Below are 22,967 nucleotides of genomic sequence, written 5' to 3'. Positions count from 1 at the left end.
AGTGGGAGGAAGCAAATTGGGCATGGGAAATCTTCAGATGATGCTACAGTCTGACATCTATCAAAGAAAAGAAAAGAAGCAGCAGAATTGGGTAGGGATAACCTGGGATCGCAATGTAGATTGGACAAAGTCTCACACAACCCACTGGAGAACTCCAGAGTAAATAATCCTTATATTGGAGTCTCACATTGGCAGAAATGGGCAGGTTTTAGCATTCCTTCTGTGTTTGGTCACTGGGTAGGCTGCCAAGAAGAATGTGATCTTAAAATTTTGGAGGCTGTTAATTAGCTGCACTCCTTATAACTGAATGGCAAGTTCTCTCTTGAAGGGTGATCTGAGTGGCACACCTTCACAGCTGCCATACACACTCTGTTGCTTTCCCTCCTGTTTCTAATTTTTTTTTTTACTCATCATTAAAAGAGAATAAAATCATGGCATTTGCAGGTAAATGGATGATATTGGAAAAGATAATGCTAAGTGAAGTCAGCCAATCTCAAAAAACAAACAAACAAACAAACAAATGCCAAATGTTTTCTCTGATATAAGGAGGCTGATTCATAGTGGGGTAGGGAGGGGGAGCATGGGAGGAATAGATGAATTCTAGATAGGGCAGAAGGGTTGGAAGGGAAGGGAGGGGGCAGGGGATTAGCAAGGACGGTGGAATGTGATGGACATCATTATCCGAAGTACATGTATGAAGACTCAAATTGGGTGTCAACAAACTTTATATACAAACAGAGATATGAAAAATTGTGGTATATATGTGTAATAAGAATTGTAATGCAAAAAAACCCCAAAGTACACGTATAAAGGCATAAATTGGCATGAACATACTCTATATGCAAAGATATGAAAAATTGTACTCTGTGTAATAAGAATTATAATGCATTTCACTGTCATGTATTTAATAAAAAATAAAATAAATAAAAAATAAAAAATAAAACTTTAAAAATGATAAAAGAAAAAGAAAAAAGAGGTGGTGGGCTTTCTTTTTTTAAATTTAATTAGTTAATTAATTAATTTATTTATATGTGGTGCTAAGGATTGAGCCCAGCACCTCACACATGGTAGGCAAGCACTCCGCTATTGAGCTACAGCCTTAGCTCCTGTTTATATTTTTTAAAAAGTTACTTATTCACCACTGGAGAGGGGTAGGCAAAGGAACTGAGAGAAGCTGGATGTGTTGCTGCCATGTGTTTCTTTCTCGGGAAATAAAGTGTAAACACACACACACAAAAAAAACAACAACAAAAAAAACAACAACAAAGAAAAGTCCTTAGGGTGACATGAAGCATAAGAAACTCCCACCCTTTCCACTAATAACATAATCCTATTTGCCTTCTAAGCCGAATGGGCCCTGTTAACTGGAGACCCCTATATGTTGTTGACCTAGAGAGCCAGAAGGGTGTCAATGAATTGCCTAGCAAGATGGAACAGAAAATAAGTGGGGGTATGGATGAGCCAATATATTAGTCATTGTATGAAGGACAGAGAGGAAAATCATTGTAACAGGAAGCCCAAGAAAGAACTTGGAAGAATATAAATGTCAAACAAATTTTGAAGTTGATTGCTTTGAGGAACAGGATGTAAACTCTTGGTTTCCACTGCAAAATTCTAAGAAAGTCTGCATTGACCTCAAATGCTTTTTGAAAGTAGGTTCTTCATAGGAAGCTCAGTGAGGTATGACATTTTTCTAAATGGATAGAGCATGCAGCAGAGCTAAGTGGTTGAAACAGTAATCTACCTCAGGTCAGCATGACGCTGAAGCCCATGCTTTTAACCACTAGGCTTATACTGCTTATTTGGCATTAAGAATGGCAGTGGCTCACAAAGTCAATGGAACAACCTAAAAATTGTGCTCTGAACATGCCAGCATCATGGAGTTCCTTCTTCTATGGTACTGTGTTCCCAAACTTGGGTGTGTATCAAGAGACTGCTTACCCACTCTGGTTTTCCATAGTTGCTCCTAAAGTAACTCTGCCTGATTAGTTAATACCCCAAGAGTCCACATGATCAGACAAAGAAGACAATTTTGATCTTCCTGTTCTTTAATTCAGCTGTGACCACACAATTCACCCTGGGTTCTCCTGGAATATGCTGGAGGTGATCAGAAGCATTATACTCCTTTAGTTGGAAATATAAACCCAAGCAAACAAACCAAGAGAAAGAAAATATTATCTCTGGTGAAGAACCATAAAGAGAGTCCAAAGGCTCAAACCTTGGGTATATTCAATGAATGCCCCCAAATCTTCCCATTACCACTACTAATAGTAGTAGTGGTGGTGGTGGTGGTGGTGGTGCTGGTGAGGAAAAAAAGATTGTAGGAATCAGGAGAGGTCTATTCCTATCTCTTCTTTTTCCTACAGGATGCAGTGATTTCTACTCACCCTACTTCTGCCCAACCTCTACTGCTTCTGCTTCTTCCAGGAACTCATTCCCTTGCCTCATTGCCCACCTTTATTCTTTCACTGCTAATCTACTTTCTCCTTTTCTACAGGCCAGCCTTTGGTCTCCTCTAACAATAAATATGGCAGCACAGTACGCGTAGTAAGTAACGAACCACCATAAATCAAGGCCAAATGAGAAGCTATAAAACAAAGTACTTACCAGTTTTTTAAAAAATCTATAATTATGGCCATTCTAGTATGTTCTGTTTTAGCATTTTAAATTATGGTTAGCTAAAAAAATAAAATAAAATTATGGTTAGCTAATGAGGAATATTTAAGAAAAGAGATTGTTAGAAATATGTGTTTTTGCCTGTCCAAAATCATGAAGAGAAAGATTAGTTGGTTTCTACATGACCAGTTCCATGTGAGAAAAATACCTATGACAGAAAATTTACTCATTTAATCATATTACCTGATGAATACCAATTGGGAGGAAACAAACGTAACATGCTGTTGGTGCCCCACTATACATCCTTGGCATTTACCTTGTCCATATATGCTGCTCAACTTCTAGCAGCCAGCCCTGAAACTTTTTGCTTGATGGCTTTCTCTGAACACTGGAGTGCTCTCTGCCTGTCCCTTCAAACCAATAACTGATGGAGTTACTGGATAAATATTCCAGCTCCCTTGCTGCGTGAGTGAGATAAATCTGACACATGTTTTCCCAGGAGATTTTGCCCTAGTTGATTTTCATCATCTTGCTTGATAACATAAATTTTATTAGCTTCCTACCCTTCCCTGCTTTACTTCTCTATTTCCTTAGTCATATTTCCTGGGATTATCTGCCAATAGACACTTGCATTCAAACCATTGCTCAGGGTCACTTCTGGAAGAACACAAATCAAGAGAACAATTTTGTTGGCTTGATCTGTTGCTTGCTAAGCAAATTTCTGATTGAAAGTTTAACTTCTTTAGTGGCCAATTTCTGATAAGACATGCAGGTAATGTGTCCTGTGAATATATAAACCCTATCTGTATCTGACTAGTAATTGTTGGGCAATATTGTTGGTGTGAGTCAGGCTTCTTTAACAGGAATTGGCAAATTATAGCCTCTGGGACAAATCTGTGAAACCACTCATTTTGTGAATAAAATTTTATTGGAACACAGCCACATAAGTATATTCTGACTGACTGCTTTCATACTACAATGGTAGAGTTAAATAGTTGTGACAAAGATGATATGGGATGTAAATTCTAAAATACTTACACTTTTTTTTTTGTACCAGGGATTGAACCCAGGGGCACTTAACCACTGAGCCACATCCCTTCACTGAATTGCTTAGGGCCTCATTAAATTGCTGAGGCTGACTTTGAACTTGCAATCCTCCTGCCTCAGCCTCCTGAGCTGCTAGGATTACAGGTGTGCATCACCACATCTGGCTAAAATACTTACACTTTACAGAAAAAGGTCACTGATCTCTCATGTGGAACCTGTACACCCTGAGATTCTTTGAGAGAAATAAACCCTTGCATTAACAATTTGCGGGCTCGAACTTGAACCAAAGGCATAATGGCATTTTCACCAAGTGGCAGCCCGGTGACACTCTCAGCTTGAGATACAGACTCGTCTCCATCTACTTAATTCATTCTAGTATTTGAATATAGCATATTTAGAATTGTGGCTTGGGTATTTTAGAGCAGAAATAAGAAGGCTTGACAGGGGAGAATAGAAGTTCAATGGAGTATACAAAGGGAAATGAAGGGAGTGGGGACAGGAAAAGGAAAGACAGTGGAATGAGTCTGCTCTAACTTTCCTATGTACATATATGAATATACCATAGTGAATCTCACCATTGTGTACATCCACAAGAAATTATTTTAAAAAATAAATAACTGCAGGTAAGTGGAAGAAAGATCAATAGAAGGAAGGGAGCAAGGAGTAGGGAAAGAGAAGAGGAAGGAGAGGTACTGGGGACTGAATTAGAACAAGATATATTCCATGCTTGTGCAGTTATGTCAAAATTAATCTACTGTCATGTATAACTAAAAAGAACCAATAAAAACAAAAAAAATTTAAAAAAAACAAAAAAAAATAAATAGAAAAAAAGAAATAAGAAGGCATGGGCTAGATAGGAATATTAAGAAAGTGTCTTTTAAAATAAGTTCATTATCACACTTGAGGAAAGCTTCTTTCCAGAAAACTTCCTTTCTTTATTGGCCTAGTTCTTGCTATCATTCTGTCATACTATATCCTATTGGTCCTTACAGGCTCAGCATTAATTATTACTGTTATTTTAAATACTTAGTTTTTAGTTTTAGTTGAACACAATACCTCTATTTTATGTATTTATTTTATGTGGTACTGAGGATTGAACCCAGGGCCTCACATATGTGAGGCAAGCGCTCTACTGCTGAGCCACAACCCCAGCCCTAAGCATTAATTATTAATTAACTTGAAATGTGTTGATAAGGTCCTTTATAAGTGATCCTAAACTGTGCCATGATTCTAGCTAGCTCAAACTCCTGCAGCATAGAAACAGTTTCTATTCTTTCTTGTCAACCTCCTATCCCCCAATAATTGATACCACAATATATCGTATTTGGTAAATGCTCAGTAAAATTATTATTATTACTATTATTGTGGTGCTGTGGATGGGACCCAGGACCTCATGCATGCTAGGCAAGCACTCTGCCACTAAGCTATATCCTCAGCCCTTTGTAAGATTATTTGTCCTGTATCTATCACACACAGATTTTCATAGATGAGGTAATAGACTAATCAAGCTAGAACCATTTGGAACAAATGAAACAAACTACTAAGTCATAAATTTTAAATCTACTAAGTCATAAAATTTTAAATTTTAAATTTACCCTTCCTGAGTAAACAGTAATGAAACTAGCAAAGAAAGAAAGAATATGCATGACCTATTTGGGAAATTAACCAGATTATGTGAACTTTATATCTGGGAAGAAATTCTTCTGGGCAGAGACTAATTACTAAAAATGTGTTTTTGCTCAATCACCCACACTCTAGATAGCAGATGAAATAGGTAAGCCAATAATGACACTTAAGGGTACATTTAGACACTGGAACAAGAGCCTATTGTGACACTTATTGTCTCTGTAGCCTTATTTTTATTCATTCTTTGATCTACTATGATCTGACTTTATTTTTTATTAAGTTCATCCTACCACTTATAAGCTCCTGTTTATATATATGGTAGGGCTTAAGGAGAGAAAAATGCACATGTTCCCTGCATTCACAGTTTCCATAGCCTATTAAGGGATATTGACCCATGAACCAAAAATAGCCATACAAAGTGTTAAATATCATTAACAAGGAACAAAGTAGAAATTGTGGTAACACAGAGGATAATCAACTCTGTTTGAAGGTAAGTTTTAGGTTGGGCTTCCTGGAAGTAGATCCTTCCAGAATGAACTCAGGAGAAAGCCATGCAGCAGGATGGGGCCAGTGAAGGAACCAAGCAAGGAAGTGGTTTAAGGCAAAGTCTCACCTTCGCTAGATAAAAAAAATAGTCTCTGGATCATAAAACTCACTGCTTTTGTTCTTCTGTATCCCTGGACTTTGGCTGTCTCAGTTGGCCAAGGATAATCCTTCTGAAAAGGTCACAGACATAAGCCGTCAGCTGCCGTATACTCACAAGCAGCTGTGTCCTGCTGGTCAAGTGGATCTGGGCAAAGCACCAACAGCATCTACTAAAAGAGGGTTATAAGAACTAGATTATTACTTTGCACAACCTAACATCTGAGCATATTTCCTCTTAAGGAAAAGTATAAAGGTAGATGGGAGATAAGGTTCTACTTTGTATGATGCTTCCCATTTTCTGAGCGTGGTCCTACAGCTTTCCAAGTATGTTACTGGATGTCTTTCAGAAAATTTATTTTCTGCTTTGATTAGCCAGAGTTGAATTTTGTGATTTGAGATCCCAGAAAGATACAGAGAACTGTGCCCTGGCCACAGTATTATTTCTAGTGCCAAACATAACATAGAACATGTCACAGAACTCAACATGATTTGTTGAAGGAATAACTATTTGGCTAAAAAAATTTAAAAATGCATGGTTGCTCCTGCCTTAGAATGTTTTCATTTAGACTTATTTATTTATACTTCTAAAATATTTTAAATTGGTACTTTTAGTTCCCAATAAACTTCATAGAAGAATTGAACTTTTGGGATGAGAAAAATCATGCACAGAAAATTATATCACAGGAAAAAAGAGAATAAATCTTCTTGGTCCATGAGGTACAGTTGATATCATATATAATGAATTATAAACCAAAAGCAACATTATAAAGTGTAAACATTGAAATGCAGATAAAATGGAAGAAGTCTATTCCACCTCATACAAGACAGTAGCTTTGCATATTAATAAAATTTAAATGCCTCACAGCAAGAAAATGATTGGAATAGATTGCAATGACTTAAAAATGAGTACACTTTAAATAGTCTCTGTGATGAATATGTAATTATGGAGAATCAGTCAAAAAAGGTTAGTCAGGAATTGTTCCACTCTGATGCTCCCAGAAGCTGGATGACTGATGGCCTTTAATTAACAAAGGCACAATGAGAGACAGGCTAAACTGAAGACGCAAAGTCGGACAGGTTGACTTGCTGAAATACACAAAGATGTTAGCCTGGAGATTGACAATCGCAATTCTAGTAAGTGTGGCTGTTGGGGATATGTGTAAAATATTACAAATATCTGAATCATTCTAGAATATTTATTGAGAGTGAACAAAGCAAAAGGAAATAGGAAAGGTAAATAGATGAGTAAATGAAGTTGAAAAAAGCTTGAACTATATGGTGGCTGTAGGCAAATTAAGAGCAGTGGCAAATATAAAACTATATAAAATATAGTTTGGCAAAGATTTTCCATAAAAGACTAGATGGTAAATGTCTTAGCATTTGCTGGCCAAGTGGTCTCTGTGGAAACAAATTCATCTGTTGCGTAAAAGCAATCCTAGAAATAGGTAAGTGAAGTGAGGGGCTGTGTTCTAATATTTTCTTATCAAAAAAGAATGAAAGGTGGGGCTGGGGATATAGCTCAATTGATAGAGTGCTTGTCTCACATGTAAAAGGCCCTGGGTTCAATCTCCATCACCACACACCAAAAAAATGGGGGGGGGGGTTGAAATTTGATGGCTATTGCAGGCTGATGTTTGCTGACCTATGCCATAAAAAAAAGTATATGAGGAATTACAGCAATGGATAAAAGCTAATGTGTATGTGTATATGTGTGATCAATAATTATTGATTCAATAATAATTGTTGAAGTTACAGTTATTGTACTTAGTCTAGTACTTACATGAGAATATAGCTGAGCAAGTTGTGTAAATCCAAGGACTAGTATTATTTTCCAGCTCTCTAGGTGATTTCAAGGTGTAGTGTTGTTAGTTGAGGGTGCTAAAACAGTGCTTCTCAAATTTCAGAGTGCAAATTGACCACCTGGGGTCTTAAAAAAAAGATTCTGATTCAGTATGTCTGGGGTGGAGCTTGAAATTTTGCATTAATAACAAGAGCTCAGGTGAGGTTCTGGTTGCTCTTCCACAGACCACTTTTGAGGTAGATGATAAAACACTAGTTTTCAATACCTGGGATGCCTAGGTTTGCCCCAGAGGCAGATGCATTTGGACTGGATTGGGCTCAGGCACTGAGTGTTTTAAAAGCAGTGCAGGTGATTCTAATGCAAATCAGAGTTTGAGAACCTCTGTGCTGAAGCTCAAGGTGATTTATCCCATGTAGTTATTTTGTTATCAGTAGCCCCATTGTGGTCCTTTTTGCTCATTCTCCCCCCAACCCTGACCACCCATTTCTCTCCTTTTCAGATCCAAGCATCCAAACAAAGTGGGAAGTAGAGTTAGCACTTCATTCTTTTGCTCCTCTCCATCTCTGCTGAGTGGGGAGAAAGTTCAGAATGGAAGTTGGAGGCTCAGGCTTTTGAGAGAAACACGAAGTGTTTGTTCTAGGGGTGATTTCAAAGGAAGGCAGGTGGAGACAGAACAGGGGTGATACCATGGAAAGCTGCCACAGCAAAACTCACCTACATTTTTGGGCCTGGATTTGGGGCAGGGAAAAGAGCAAACCACCCTCCTGAATCCTGGCACCTGACAACCGAAGCAGTTGCTAAGGATTTTCTCTTCTCAGTAGGTAGGGTGATATGGTTGGTAGAAATGCAAGAGAGACCTCCAGTGGCAAAGCATAGATGTGAAAAAAACTTTTTCCCCAAATCATAGAGATCACAAAAGAACCCAGAAATGAGGAATATAAGATGATGTCACACTGGTGACAAAAGATGGCTAACGTGACTTACACTGTACCAGGAACTCTTCTAAGTGATTTACATACAGCCACTCGATCTCAACATCCCAGTAGGATTGTTAATTTTATCATCCTTATTTTACATGTGAGGAAACAAGGCATAAGAGGTTAAAGAGCTTGATCAAATTTACCCAACATAGTAAATGGCTAAACTGAGATTTGAACCCAAGAATTGTATGGTTAAGAAATCCTGGAACCATTTCAGGAAAATTGGATATCCACAAGCAAAAGATTGAAACTGGACTCTGACATTTCTCTCACTTTGTATAAAAGTCCACTCAAAATGAATCAAACCTTAATGTAAGACCTGAAACTCTGGAAATACTAGAAGAAAACACAGGAGAAACACTTCAAGATATTGATACAAGCAGTGATTTTCTGCGTTAGACTCCAAAAGCACCAGAGAATAAAGCAAAAATGGGATAGTGTCAAATTAAAAAGCTTCTGTACAGGAAAGGAAACAATCAACAAAGTGAAGAGAGAATCTATACAATGGGAAAAAATATATGCTAGCTATTCCTCCAACAGAGGTTATTATCCAGAAAATATAAAGAACTCAAAAAACTCAACAACACACAAATAATCCAATTAAACATGGACAAATAATCTGAAGAGACACTTCTCAAAAAAAGAAAAGAAAAGAAAAAGAAATACAAATGGCCAAACATTTATGAAAAAATGCTCAATATCATATTAGCCATCAGGGAAATGCAAATCACAACTACAATGAGATATCATGTCACCACAGTTAGGATGGCTCTTATAAAAAGAAGAATGCAGGAAAAGAAAGGGAGAAAAGGGAACTCTTATACACTATTGGTAGAAATGTGAATTAGTATAGCCATTATGGAGAATAGTATGGAGGTTCTTGAAAAAACTAAAAATAGATCTCTGATCCAGTTATACCACTCCTAGGTATATATCTAAAGGAAATTAAGTCAGCATTCAAAAGAGATTACCTGCATGCCTATGTTTATTGCAGCACATTCACAGTAGTTAAGACATGGAATCACTTAGGTGGTCATCAAAAGATGAGTGGAAAAAAATATGGTCTATACACACAGTGGAGTATTATTCAGGCATAAAAAGAATGAAATCCTGTCATTGGTAGAAAAATGAATGGAACTGGAGGACTTCATGTTAAATGAAATAAGTCAGATATAGAAAGACAAATATCACATGTTCTTTTTCATATTGGAAACTAAAACTCAGAAAAATGAATAAGTAAAACAGTCAAGCTGAAAGTAAAAGTTGGTTACTAGGGACTGGGAAAGTTGTGGGAATTGGGGGGGGCAAGCTAGAAGAAGAGTGAAGGAACATGATTAATTCACATGTATATATATAGGGAAATACCACAGTAAATTCCATTCATCTGTAAAATAAAAATTAAAAAGAACAAAAAAAAACCCAAAGAATTTTATATGGTCCTTAGTCTCTTCCTGTGAAAAATGAAGATAATAATATCTATGATTACAAGGAGTTATTAAAAAAAATCAGTGCTCTAAATTTCCTCTCTAAAAGAGGAAATTAAGAAAAGTCCTCAATTTAAAAATTGAAGCACTTAAATAGATGCTTACTCTGTGGTTAGTGGTTATTCATATCTAGAAGAGAAGCCTGTGTGTGTGTGTGTGTGTGTGCATACACACACAAACACGTATATGTATGATTTTTTTAAAATAGGTAATTTCTGAATCAAAGGTGGAGGTCCTCAAAGAAGGCAGAGAAAGAAATACAGTGAGAAGACCACATAGGACTGAGAAGTGCAAGGGGCAGGGGGCAATAACATTTTCTGGAAGCTAAACTCACAATGCTATAATCTTAACTTTTAAGAAAATCTTAAAGTGTAGTAATGAGGAAATAGGGAAGATAATTACTGCACAGGTAAACTTGTTGGTATTATAATAAATGTTCAGAGCAATCTGCTAACTTAAAAGGGAGGAAAACAATTCATGTGTCTTTGACTACAGCTTTTAGTCTGTAATATTTTTATTTTATCTTTATAACCCCAATGTATCATAGGAAAAAAATGTTTTGAGTATTTTTTTCATGGATATGGACAACCTTAGTGTTTACATGGGTTGAGATATCCTAGTCAAATAGAGGGTGGACCGGGAGGGGGTTGGTTTTAAAGGGGAATAGGAAACAAACATAGAAAAGCAGGTATATAAATTCCTTGTGGAATAATTATTTTAGTGGAAAATAATTTCTTTCTACCCATTGCCGTTAAAACAAAGCAAAAGGCCAATTTTTCTCCACATTTTAAAGACAAACCAGAGGCCACATCTAGCTTCCAGAAATGGGCTGATTTTGAAATAAACTTGGAACAGACATGGGGACACTCTGGAAATAACATAAGGATCAAATGGAACCAGCAGCTCTCTGGGTGTTTCAATACATCAACCATCCTCTAAATGTCAGCTGCCTTGGACTTGGGGATGAGTTTGCCTTACTGTCTTTATGCTCTTTTTCTGGTGAGTATGTCCAGTCACATGGCTTTATTTTTTTATTTTTTATTTTTTGCAACTCACAAGAAAAAATATCATTTTATTTAATAACAAACTATACACATATTCAAACATACATATAACTAAAACAATATTTACTCTTCCTATGTGGGAGGCATTGTGAAATATTCTACTCTATGTTCTTCATTTTTAAAAAATTCTGGTCACAATTTAGTAAATGGACATTGTAAATCGCTATTACAACCCTTAATTACTTTAGAACATCATCAATGCCGATTTATAATTTGAGGGAAATTTGTAGTCTTCCTCCTTTTTAGAATTAGCCCATAAGAGTACTCTAAGTATTCAGAGGGAGAAAAAAGTTTAATGTAGCCTAATTTCCACATATCCAGCTTGGACATAATATATATTTTCAATTTGTGTTTAAATCACCTACCTTCCCAGGCCAAAGAGCAGAAAGAATGATTTGCAATCATGTAACACATGTCCCTACAACTGTATTGCACATTTTATTGTCTTTTTTTATGTATATTATTTCATTTGAACCTCACAACAACCCTGTGAGGTAGGCAGGGGAAATACCAGGTTCCTTTATAGATAATGAAGATAAGGTCAGTTAAATGACTTTCCCAATTATCATATAGCTAGTAAGAGATGGAGGCAGAGATAGAATAAAAACCATCAAATTTCAGGTTGGGGGGTCTTTTCTCTAGAACACATAGAGAGTGTAATCTAACCTCATAAATATATGGGAGGCTTTTTGGTTTTGTTTTTGATGCTGGGGATTGAATCCAGGCCTTACTCATGCAAAGCATATACTCTACTAACCTCAAATATTTTTAACATTTAATTCTCATTTTCACATTCTTGATCCAACTTTTTGTAGGCTACAATAAAAGACCTAATTCCAAACTTATTTTGCCAAGTTTATTCTGTCCTACCAAGAAAAGCTTATGGCCATAGAACATATTTTTTTGGAATGCACCATTTTGTTGGCTCTTGTATAAAGGAACATAAGCAACATGAAAGACCCTAATGGTCAAGGAAACTGAAGTCAGAGGAAGGGATATTTTTTAAAGTATATTAATGGAGTTGGGTCCCTTTCAGCTTTTAGTTTTGTGAGAGGGTTCAATGGAGAGCTTTAATTCAGATGACACTTGAAGCTTTTGAAGAGGATCTAAATCTTGATGTGGTTATTCATACTCAACTCTTGAATGCATAGTGATGGTATGGTGGGTCATGGTCTTCAAAAACTTGGTACTTGATGCTGTAGTCCCATCTCCTCAGTAGGCTAAGACAGGAGACTTGCTTATGCCCAGGTCTTTAAGACCAGCCTCTCCCAAAGTGCTAGGATTTGAATGTCACAATACAAATTGATTCATGTTTTTGTCCATTAATGGTCCGTGGGTTTCTTTAAATGAAGTCCATGTTAGAGTCCATAGATTTTAGTGCTCTGTAAAAACTGCAGGGGATCCAAAGCTCCCAGACACCATAGACCCCCCGCCCCCCACATGGCTTTAATATAACCTATAGGATGATGTCTCTCATATGTACATTTGGAGGGGAAAGGGATATTCATTTTTTTTTCAGCTACTTGCTGACCTTGTGACTTTTTGTCTAATACGTATCTCAGATTTTGTTTCCCCACCCCCACCTCCAGGTGAGCCTGCTGCAAACATTCCCGGGTTCATAATAGCATCACTATTAACCCAGATACTCAAGTCCAAACCCCAGAACCATCTCTCATTCCTCATCTTTCCTTCATGAGTAACTTTGATTAACTTTCCCCAAACCAGTTTGGAATTTATCTGTGTCTTCATTTCTTCAACCAACACCTGGACTGGATACAATGTTTCCTCACTGATCAACCACTTTCAACTCCTCCCACCCCTCTACAGTATTCCAAGTTGCTGAAGTCACAGGCTTACCATTCAGGACAACTTAGTTTTTTTGTCCAATATAACAATTATGTTCTTCAACCTTGGCCTCATCCTTTGCATCCTTCTAGTGACAGTTTTGGGTATCAGGTTGTTACCCCATCCCAATTTGGAAGGTTATCCCACAGAAAAACCAATATCCAAGAAACAAGTGTTGGGGAGAAATAAAGGTTTTATTTAGTGGCCAGAGAATAGAGAAATGGAAGTTCATGTCACAAATAAACTCTTCAACTCCAGGGAGTTGAGGGGTTACAGATGTAAACATAGAAAAAATGAGGGAGAGAGACAGGCTAACAAAGGGGAGGGATATTCATTTTGGGGGAATAGCCACAGATCTTCCAGGAACTTGGCTGCTACCTTTTTTCACTCCTTTTTGTTGATGATGGCTGACAGATACCTTTAGCCTTCAAGGGGGAGAAGAGATGGCTAGGCAAGTCCAGGTCAAGTTAAACTTGTCTTAATAGTTTTGGATATAACATTTCTCAGATGATCAACATGTGCACATGCAAAGCTGAACAAAAAACTGACCCAATGGTTAAGGTGGCAAAAGAGATACAATATGAAGGCAGAGATGCCAAGCCTTTTCATTCTGTTCCAGTCACCTATTAAATATGTGTAGACCCAAGTGAAGAGTCTGTGCTTTTAGCAAAAGCAGGCTCCAAGTCTCTGGAAAGTAACCTAGGCAACCATTATCATCACAACCCACATGTCAGAGGTGTTATCTACAGCAAAGCTCCTGGGAGATGAATAATGTATTGCCCCGCTGCATAACCACCAAAATTCATGATTTTTAAGTCAACGAAGAACAAGCAAGCTCGAGAGTTTATTAATATTTTTCCTTAGTAATAAGGTCACTTTAATGGAAGAAATGATGCACATGGGAAAAAAGAAGTGAAAATATTTGAGGGTAATATGTATTACTGCCCCCCCATCACACACACACACACACACACACACACACACACACACACACACTGATGACCACAGTAATTCACCTTGTGTCTATGGGGAAGCCAGGCTAAGGCTCAGTCCTTTCATCGCCCTCATTGTGGCCCAGGGTGAGGTGGTCAAAGAGGTACTCTGACATGCCATTTCATGGGGCTCTCATTTTTTTACCCAGAATCAAATGTTAAACATTTGCATATTCTAAAAAACTAAATGTTTATGTAAAGTTGAAGGTGCCTTTTTAAAAACTTTTTTGGTACCAGGGATTGAGCCCAGGCACTTAACCACTGAGCTGCATCCCCAACCTGCTTTTTATTTTGAGACAGGGTCTCACTAAATCGCGTAGGCTGACCTCCAACTTGCGATCCTTCTGCCTCAGCCTCTAGAGTTACTGGAATTACAGGCTTGCGCGACCAACCTCCCCCCACCCTTATTTTAATTCTCAATCCCGTTCCCTTCACTTGTCCCCCAGAAGCACCATCTTCTTATACTCAGCAGTGAATAGCTACTAAGAGCCCACTGACATCCTCCCATGTAATCCTATCCCTCTTGTACACATTGTTTATAAAGGAAGATTGATTTTGTGTTTTCCAGGGGCTCCTGGTATACCTTTCCTCTTTACCCATGGAGATTCTGAGTAGCCTGTGGATGGGACACGGGTGGGCAGAAAGAATCCTGGATACACAAGGATCTGCCCTCATTCTCAAAAGATGAGCGTTTTGCACACACGCCCACGTGCACACACACGCATCAACTGGACACTTTTATTTCTTTAAGAACCAAATAACTTTATTGGAAGTAACAATCAAACTGAAAGGCCCAAACTGAAGGGAACTTGCTGAAAGGGCTACGTGTAGGCCCGGCCTGGGGACCCACCCGGGGGGTGGCATGGGCTGGGCACAGTCCTGCTCAGTCGTCCTTGCAGCTGCGGCCCAGGGTGAGCCTGTCAAAGAGGATCTCGGCCATCGGGTCTTCCAGGGCCTGAATCCTGCGCAGGTTGGTCAGGTAGCCGGCCAGCTCGCGGATGATGAGGACCTGCTGGTGCAGATAGTGGCGCTTCAGGAACTGGCAGAGGTGGGGGTCGCCCCTCTCGGCGGCCAGGTGGTGCAGCTCCAGGAGGCCCTGGTTGAGGCTCTTCTCCAGGTGGAAGGCGCACTCCATGGCCTGGAGGCCGCTGTGCCAGTCGTCGTGGCCGGGCTTGGTGGTTTCGTGGAGGCGAACGCCGCCGTCGCGCTGGTTCTGCAGCTCCAGCAGCTTCTTGGCGCAGACCTTCCACTCTTGGGAGCGGCTCAGGAAGAAACTGGCGAAGTGCTGCAAGGCCACGTCGTGGCGATCGCAGAAGAAGGCCACAGATAGGTACACGTAGGAGGTGTACAACTGCAGTTGGATTTGGCTGTTGACGTTGGCATCGAAGTCGGGGTGATAGTTGAGGAGCGCCTGTGAGGGCTCGGAGTAGGCCATGGCGGACGCCGGTGCGGGCGCGGGTGGCGCGGGCACGAAGTCGAAGACGGCGCGGTAACACTGACAGCAGACAGTGAAGTCGGCAGCTGCGCTGGCCGCGGCAGCGGTTGGGTCTTCTGGGCGCCCCCAGGATTGGTGAGGAAGGTGCGGCTGGCAAAAAAATAGGCTCGGGACCCGGGAGGGTCACCGTTAGGTGGACCTGAGGAGAAATGTAAGAGGAAAATGGCGGCTGGAAGTGAGAAATAGCGGATGTTGGCCTAGAAATGGCTGCCACTGGGCGGAAATCCGTTGAGGGAAGGTCAGGGGTCAGCGATCAGTGGCTGGGGCCGCCCGCACCTAGTTCCATCCGCAAACTAGCCAGTGTGAGCTAACCTATAATATTTCTAAAAGGTACTTATGAATATAAGGACAAGCTTCTTGTGTCAATCACCTGAACATTTTCTTAAAGCAACTCATTGGAATATTGTCCAAATGTGATTGTTTGATAAAACTGTAGTACTTTTTGTGGTATCCTTAGTTAATATCATAAACCTCTATTTAAATGGCATCTCTCTTTAGTGATTTCAAAGTTTATACTAATAATGACCCTTTTGAGGGAGGGGTTAGGTGTCAGTGGTCAGAGGCCAAGGCTTGGTACTGAGTTCCATCAGCAACCCAGGTGTCTTCACAATGTCTATTCTCCATTGAATTTTTAATTTTGCAATAACATTTCTAGCATTCAAGGACTTTCTCTTGTCTTCTGTTGTTTCCTTCTATAACAATGTGCTCTCTTTTTGTAAACTTCCTGTCTTCCTTATAACTCTGAGAATATGAATTTTAATTTTGGCAAAGTTCTCTTCTGTTTCTTTTATTATACCTGTTTATTTCCTTAAGCATTAGTTTTATTTGTTTCTGGTAGTCTCCTCTTCATTCCCTGAAATAGCTGGCCAACCTTTGTTTATTCATTTGTGGGAATCAAGGACCCTTTGGATTTGCCCTAGGGAATTAGCATGACTCTGATCCACAGTTGTGAAGTCTTGGGAGGTCCACTTCACTAACAGGCTTCTCTGAGTATTAGAGTATAGCGCTTCAATTAGACAGTGTTCTCCTTTGGGGATACATGGCATGAATCATCCCAGTTCCAAAATTTGGGCATATCCATTAGAAGGCTTTAGTGGATCTCTCTTCTAGGCAATATGTGCTGCTGTTTTGTGTCCCTTCTGTTCAGTTATTCAGTTGTCTCAACCTCTACTGTTATTTGGGTTTTCTTCCTGGTCAGATAATATTGCCTTTGAAATGTAGTTTTGGAGGACTAAGAGGGATCAAATGCTACTGGTGCTCATTACCCACTTTAACAGACATGGCAGAGGGGTATAGCAAGGTAGGGGCAGGCGGATCTGCTGTTTAGAGAGGAACTCTAATTAATTTCATAGTTGCACCAGTACCCTCTGTAGTTGTTTGGTTTTATAGACACTGTTCTTGAACTTTCTCCAAGTATGTTTGACTTTCTACTGCAGGTGTTTTTAATTTTCTGGATTTATCAGTCTGAAAGCATCCTTTGTTTTATCTTCCAAGCACTCCTCACCTTTTCTGCTTTACTAACTGTATGTGTATTGTATATGTATGTGTATGTGTATATGTATGTGTATGTGTCGTAGATAAGTTTTTGTGTGTCTAGCTCACCACTATGGCTCCAGTAACCTTTTTTACTCTTAAAAATGCAAATAATTATTTCTTAAGTAATTAATACATCCACATGATTCAAAAACAGCAAAAGTCTCTCTGCAGGCTACCAGTGGAATATTACTTTTTCTAATCAGGGGTGAAAAGAGGAAGAGAAGGAAGAAATAATGCTCACATTAAGCAAAAATCACTGAGGTGTAAGGGGAATCTTTAAAAATATGTTCTTTAGAAGCACATTTGTTTTCAAGTTCTCATGAAGCATTTACAAAGATGGACCAAATCCTGGGCCATTCAACAACATAAATTTAGATGGATTTAACTCGTGCAAAAACATGTTCTCTGACCACAATAACATTAAACTAGAAATCATTAAAAGAAATATATCTGAAAAAAAAAAACTCTGCCAAATATTTGGAAAATAATGACATACATCCAAATAGTACATGTGTCAAAGAAGAGATCAAGGGGTATGAAAGTTATTTGGAAGTGAATGATAGTAAGCACAACATATCAACATTTGTGAGAGTCATCTAAACTACTTAGATGGGAGCACTAAATGGCTGGCTATATTACATAGAAAAAGGTCTCAAATCAATTTTTTAACTTCCAAACTACAGAAACTACAAGAAGCAAGAACAAAATAATTCCAAATCTAGTAGAGGGAAGGAAGAGTTTGTTGCAATTCAGGAAATGTTTTGTGACCTGAGACAAAGCTAAAACATTGAGAACCCTGAATAAGACAGGGATATGAGAAGTCTTTTATTGGACATTGACCCCTAGGAAGAGGCCAGTGGGTTAACTTTAAGGTCTGTGGTTGGGCAAATTACTTGAAATAGAGGTCTAGGTGAGAACTTCCTTCCCTTTGCATTCACAGGACATTGGATCAAAGGCATGAGGCAGAGTGAGGGTTCCTCGTAGACTCTACTTTAAAGTAAACTGAAGCTGCTACTCAAGACTTCATCCTTTGAATGATATGTCCCTGCATGGCTAGAATCAATTGGCTGGAAAATAAAAGCCAATTTAAAAATCATATGTTCTTTGTGTAAATTATTTTCCTAACCTATTATCTCTCAAAGAAAATATAAAAATCCAACTTTCAGTCTAAGATTGTGCTTGGCTAATAAAAATTTTCCATTGTAGCTTTTCCTTGCTGTTTTATTTTTTATTTCTGTAATTGTGGGAATTGAATCCAGGGGCATGCTACCAATAGGCTACATCCCCAGCCCTTTTTATTTTATTTTTTTATTTTGAGACAGGGCCTCACTAAGTTGCTGAGGCTGGCCTCAGACATGCAATCCTCCTTGCAATCCCAAGTAGCTGGGATTACAGGTGTGCACCACTGTGCCTGGTTGCCCCTTGATATTTCTTTTAGTTTTATTTTATCTGTGTCAAAAGGTTCAGAGTGAGAGGAGAACTTTCAGCATAATTTTATTAGGCCCTTCTCCTACCCTCTCACCAGGGAGAGTATTCATGCTAAAAAAAGAAAAAAAAGAACAGACATGTCCAACTGCCCTCTAAAGGAAAAGTACTTATTTTCTCCTTAGGCCAGTTTCTGCAAGTTGTATGCACTTAAAAGAGAAGTGTGGTGACGGTAGTGGTCATAGTAGTGGTTTGATGCATGTGAGGGAGAGAAAGTGTGTGTTTGTTTATTTCTAAGTTAGAGTTACCTTGTTTTCTTTTGATGAAGTCCAGAGAGCTATAGAAAGTTCAACTCACTTTCCTCTAGTGAAAGAGAGTGAAACTGAGCATGAAGGAAAGAGAATAAAACTTATGGAAAGAAAGGCTAACATAACCTCAGCTATGACAGGCATATAAGAATGATCTCCAAGTAATTTTGACTTATTAGATTAAATCATCAGATTTTATGACAATTGAGTTGAACTTTCTATAGCTCTCTGGCAAGTCTCTATTAAATTTTCAGCTTTTTGGAGGGAAGAATAAAAAAGCTTTACCTAAAATTCATATGGGAAAGAAAAAGGACAAAGTTGGAGGGCTCATAATTTACTGAATTCAAAGCTTACTATAGCACTCCATTAATAAGGTTTACTTGATGTTAGCATGACAATAGAAGTGATGAATGGAATAGAATTGAGGAACCCAAGATAAATCCATATATTTATGGTCAGTTAATTTTTGACAAAAGCAAGGAATAGTCTTTTCAATAAGTGATGCTGAGATAATTGGATAACCATATATAAAAAAGTTAACTCACAGGGCTGGGGTTGTGGCTCAGTGGCAGAGCGCTTGCCTAGCATATGTGAAGCACTGGGTTCAATCCTCAGCATTACATAAAAATAAATAAAGGCATTGAGTCCATCTTAAAAAATTTAAAAATTAACTTACAAATGGGTCACAAACTTAAATATAAGAGATAAAAACCATAAAACTTTTAGCAAAACATTTAGAAGTAAAACCTTATAATCTTGGACTAAGTACTACTTTTGTAGCTATGACACCAAAATTACAAGCAACAAAAGGAAAAAATAGAAAAATTTGACTACATCAAAATTAAAAACTTTTGATAAAAAGTTAAAAATATTTTTACTCAAAACAAAAAAAGAATGTACAGAGAGAAAATATTTGCAAATTATATAACTAATAAGAAACTTATATACAGAATATATAAAGACCTCTTAAAACAAAATGAGCAAAATCACATAATCCAATTGAAAGATGAACAAAGTTGCCGGGCATAGTGGCACATGCCTGTAAGTTCCAGCCAAGATGCATAACAGAGAGAGACACCATCTCAAAAGAAGGAAAAGGAGAAGAAATAATGAGCATTGTGTTTAGATAAGAATATTTCCAAAGAAGATGTGTAAATTGCCAATAAATACATTCAAAGATACTCAATATTAATAGCCACCAAGAAAATTCAATCAAAACCACAATAAGAAACCATTTTACCCACACTAGGATGATAAAAAAGACAAATAATGGCAAGTGTTGGAAATATGAGGAAATGGAAACTCTCATACTTTACTGGGAGGATTGTAAAATAGTGGAAAACTTGGGTCAGGTGCAGTGGCGCATACCTGTAATCCTAGCAGCTCTGGAGTCAGAGGCAGGAGGATTGCAAGTTCAAAGCCAGATAAAAACCAGCAGTTTAGTGAGGTCCTGAGCAACTTAGCAGGACCCTGTCTCAAAATAAAAAAAAAATAAAAAGGGCTGGGAATGTGGCTCAGAGACTATGCACCCCTGGGTTCAATCCCTAGTACTAAAAAAAAAAAAAAAAAAAAAAAAAAAAAAAAGAATAAGAAGAAGAAAAAAAAAAGTATGTGGGGATCAGCACAGTGCACCCATTTTATAGAATTATTCCCTTAATCTCACGTTCCCACAACTTGTACCTGTCTGTCCCTTATCATAATGAAATACTAATATATGCTACGAAAAATATGAACCTTCAAAACATTAAACTAAAATGAAAGAAGCCTGTTATGAAAGGCTGGTAGGCTGGTATGGTTCTGTTTATATGAAATGTCCAAAATAAACAAATCCATGGAGAAAAAAAGTAGAAAAGTGGTTGCTAAGAGAGGGGAATGTGGAATGATTGCTAATGGGTATGAATGGGTACATAGCTTTTCTTTTGCATAATGAAAATGTTTTGAAATTGCACAGTGATGATGGTTGCACTACTCAGTGAGAACATTTAACGTTGAATTATACTTTTTAAAGAATTTTTGTGGTATGTGGATTTTATCTTAATAAATGATAAATGTCTGAGGGGATAGATATGTTTAACCTGATTTAAACATTATACTAATATATATATGTATATATATATGTATATATATATATATATATATATATATATATATATATATATATAATCACATGGTACCCCATTAATAGGTGTAATTCTTATGTTTTCATATATCAGTTAAAATAAACTTAATTTATTTTTATATCCAGCCCTGGGAATATAGCTCAGTTGATGGAGTGCTTGCCTTGCATGCACAAGGCCTTGGGTTAAATCTCCAGCACCACACAAAAAATAAATAAATAAAAATTAAAAATAAATTTAATTTAAAAAAAGAACAGTGTGTCAGCCAAAGAGCAGAATATTCAGTGGAGATGAAATTCCAAGTGGTGACTATATGGCTCATTGGTCATGAAACTGATTATTTTTATCATTGGGCAATATTGAAGGAAGTTAATTTGCATGTCGGTGATGACTTCTTTTCTACCAGAGAGGTGTAATAAGATGAAAAAAAGCATTTACAAAAGGAAATTTTAAGTTCCTTAAGGGAAAAGGTGTGTTCTTCAATTAAATCCATCAACAAATATTCATGAATTTTCTATACAAGAGGCTGTGTTTTTAGGTACACTATGCAGGGAAGAAACATTAACCTATGTTAACCTATATATATTAACTGCCCTATAATACCACACAGGGGGGCTGGGGTTTTGGCTCAGCAGTAGAGTACTTGCCTAGCACATGCGAGGCCCTGGGTTCAAGCCTCAGCAGCACATAAAGATAAATAAAATGAAGGTATTGTGTCCAGCTACAACTAAAAAATAAATATAAAAAAGAAAAAAAAAAACATAAACATGGTGCATGTATTATACTAAAAGAACATGTAGTATACTTAAAAAAATATACTTAAGGACACACATACACACACACACACACACACACACACCCCTTAAAATTGGTTGAATTTGACCTTTGAGCTACAGCTGTTCTATATGAGGTTTGTTTTGTTTTTGTGGTGGTTGTTTCCCTTCAAGATGCTTTCGTCATTGATCTTGAATAGTGACTCTTGTTGGCCACTAGATGGAAGTCTAACAACATATATCTTTTGAAAATGACTTGATTTATTCAAACTAGTTTTATGTCATGAACAAAAGCTATTGCTAGCTTTGGAAGTCTGGATTGTAGTCTGTATTTATTGCATAATTGTTCAAGGTGAGTAATTTATTGATGTTGCTATGAGTCAACCCAACTATAAGTCAGTCTGGGCCCAGCACCTGTTTAGAGACTCAAGATAGAAACTTTCCATTCATCATTCCCTTGCCACTTAGGGACTTTGTTGTATTCTGTTCTCTTGTGGTAGGTTGTATTATTTACTCACAGTTCATCCTTCCTTTTCTATCTTAGCCATGATTTCATTGGTGGTGGTAAATACTTCTTTGTCCCCTAATTTTGAGTGTCCCATGTCATTTCCTTTCATTAGTGGTGTGTGAGAAGATAAAAAGTCTGGTAAATGTGCTTACACAATTGTGGTTGGCCATGCACTGAGCATTGTAGAATCAGGAGGCAGGTAGAGCAAATCTCAACTCATCTCAACCCAACTCAACCCATAGCCAAGCCCTGCAGATAACAATTGAGTCATTCTGGAAACCTGTAACTGGGATTTGAGGGTTGTATGTTAGTTTTATTACAGCAAAATTGTGAAAGACAACTCCCAGAACACAAATTCTATACTTAATTCTTTGATTAAAGTGGTTCATTTGCATAGAATGATAGCAGCCAGAATTTGGTTATTCTCAGTTATGAATACATAATGGCTATAAATACTTGCAAATTGGTGCCTGGCAAAGTCAATTTTGATGTTCAGTTCACTTTGGTAAATAAAACTTTGTCAAAGAGAAAAATTCCACATTTATGTGGTTTTTGGCCTGAAGTTGCCTTAGAAATTATCACATGATTGTGTCTGCCAGGAAAGAGGAAGGGAGGGAGGAGATAATGGTGGTAAGAGAAGAGAAATTTTGCAAAGGAGAATAGCTCTTTGCTTAGGGTTTGTAGCTGCCGCCTATATTTTGTCAG

General features: G+C 37.9%; 1 protein-coding gene and 1 long non-coding RNA gene across 2 annotated transcripts in view; both read right to left on the bottom strand.

Annotated features, from left to right (window-relative positions):
- Nucleotides 1-11,669: 11,669 nt before the first annotated feature.
- LOC308639044 lies at nt 11,670-12,699 on the bottom strand. Its single transcript, XR_014019967.1, has 2 exons — nt 12,527-12,699; nt 11,670-12,459 (listed from the first exon to the last, which is right to left on the bottom strand). It is a non-coding gene; the product is annotated as an uncharacterized lncRNA (long non-coding RNA).
- Nucleotides 12,700-14,983: 2,284 nt separating this feature from the next.
- Nucleotides 14,984-22,967, bottom strand: part of LOC308639006 (ferritin heavy chain-like) — a gene marked incomplete at both ends in the record, with an annotated part of 55,740 nt that continues 47,756 nt past the window's right edge. The window contains one exon of the mRNA XM_081276920.1: nt 14,984-15,685. Coding sequence (XP_081133046.1) covers nt 14,984-15,685 — 702 coding nt within the window. The remainder of the gene's footprint in view (nt 15,686-22,967) is intronic.

Source organism: Spermophilus citellus, assembly GCF_964194105.1.
Source record: "Spermophilus citellus genome assembly, chromosome: X".
Classification (NCBI taxonomy): domain Eukaryota; kingdom Metazoa; phylum Chordata; class Mammalia; order Rodentia; family Sciuridae; genus Spermophilus; species Spermophilus citellus.
The sequence above is the reverse complement of the archived record's forward strand: the minus strand, read 5'-3'. Positions and strand labels throughout refer to the sequence as shown.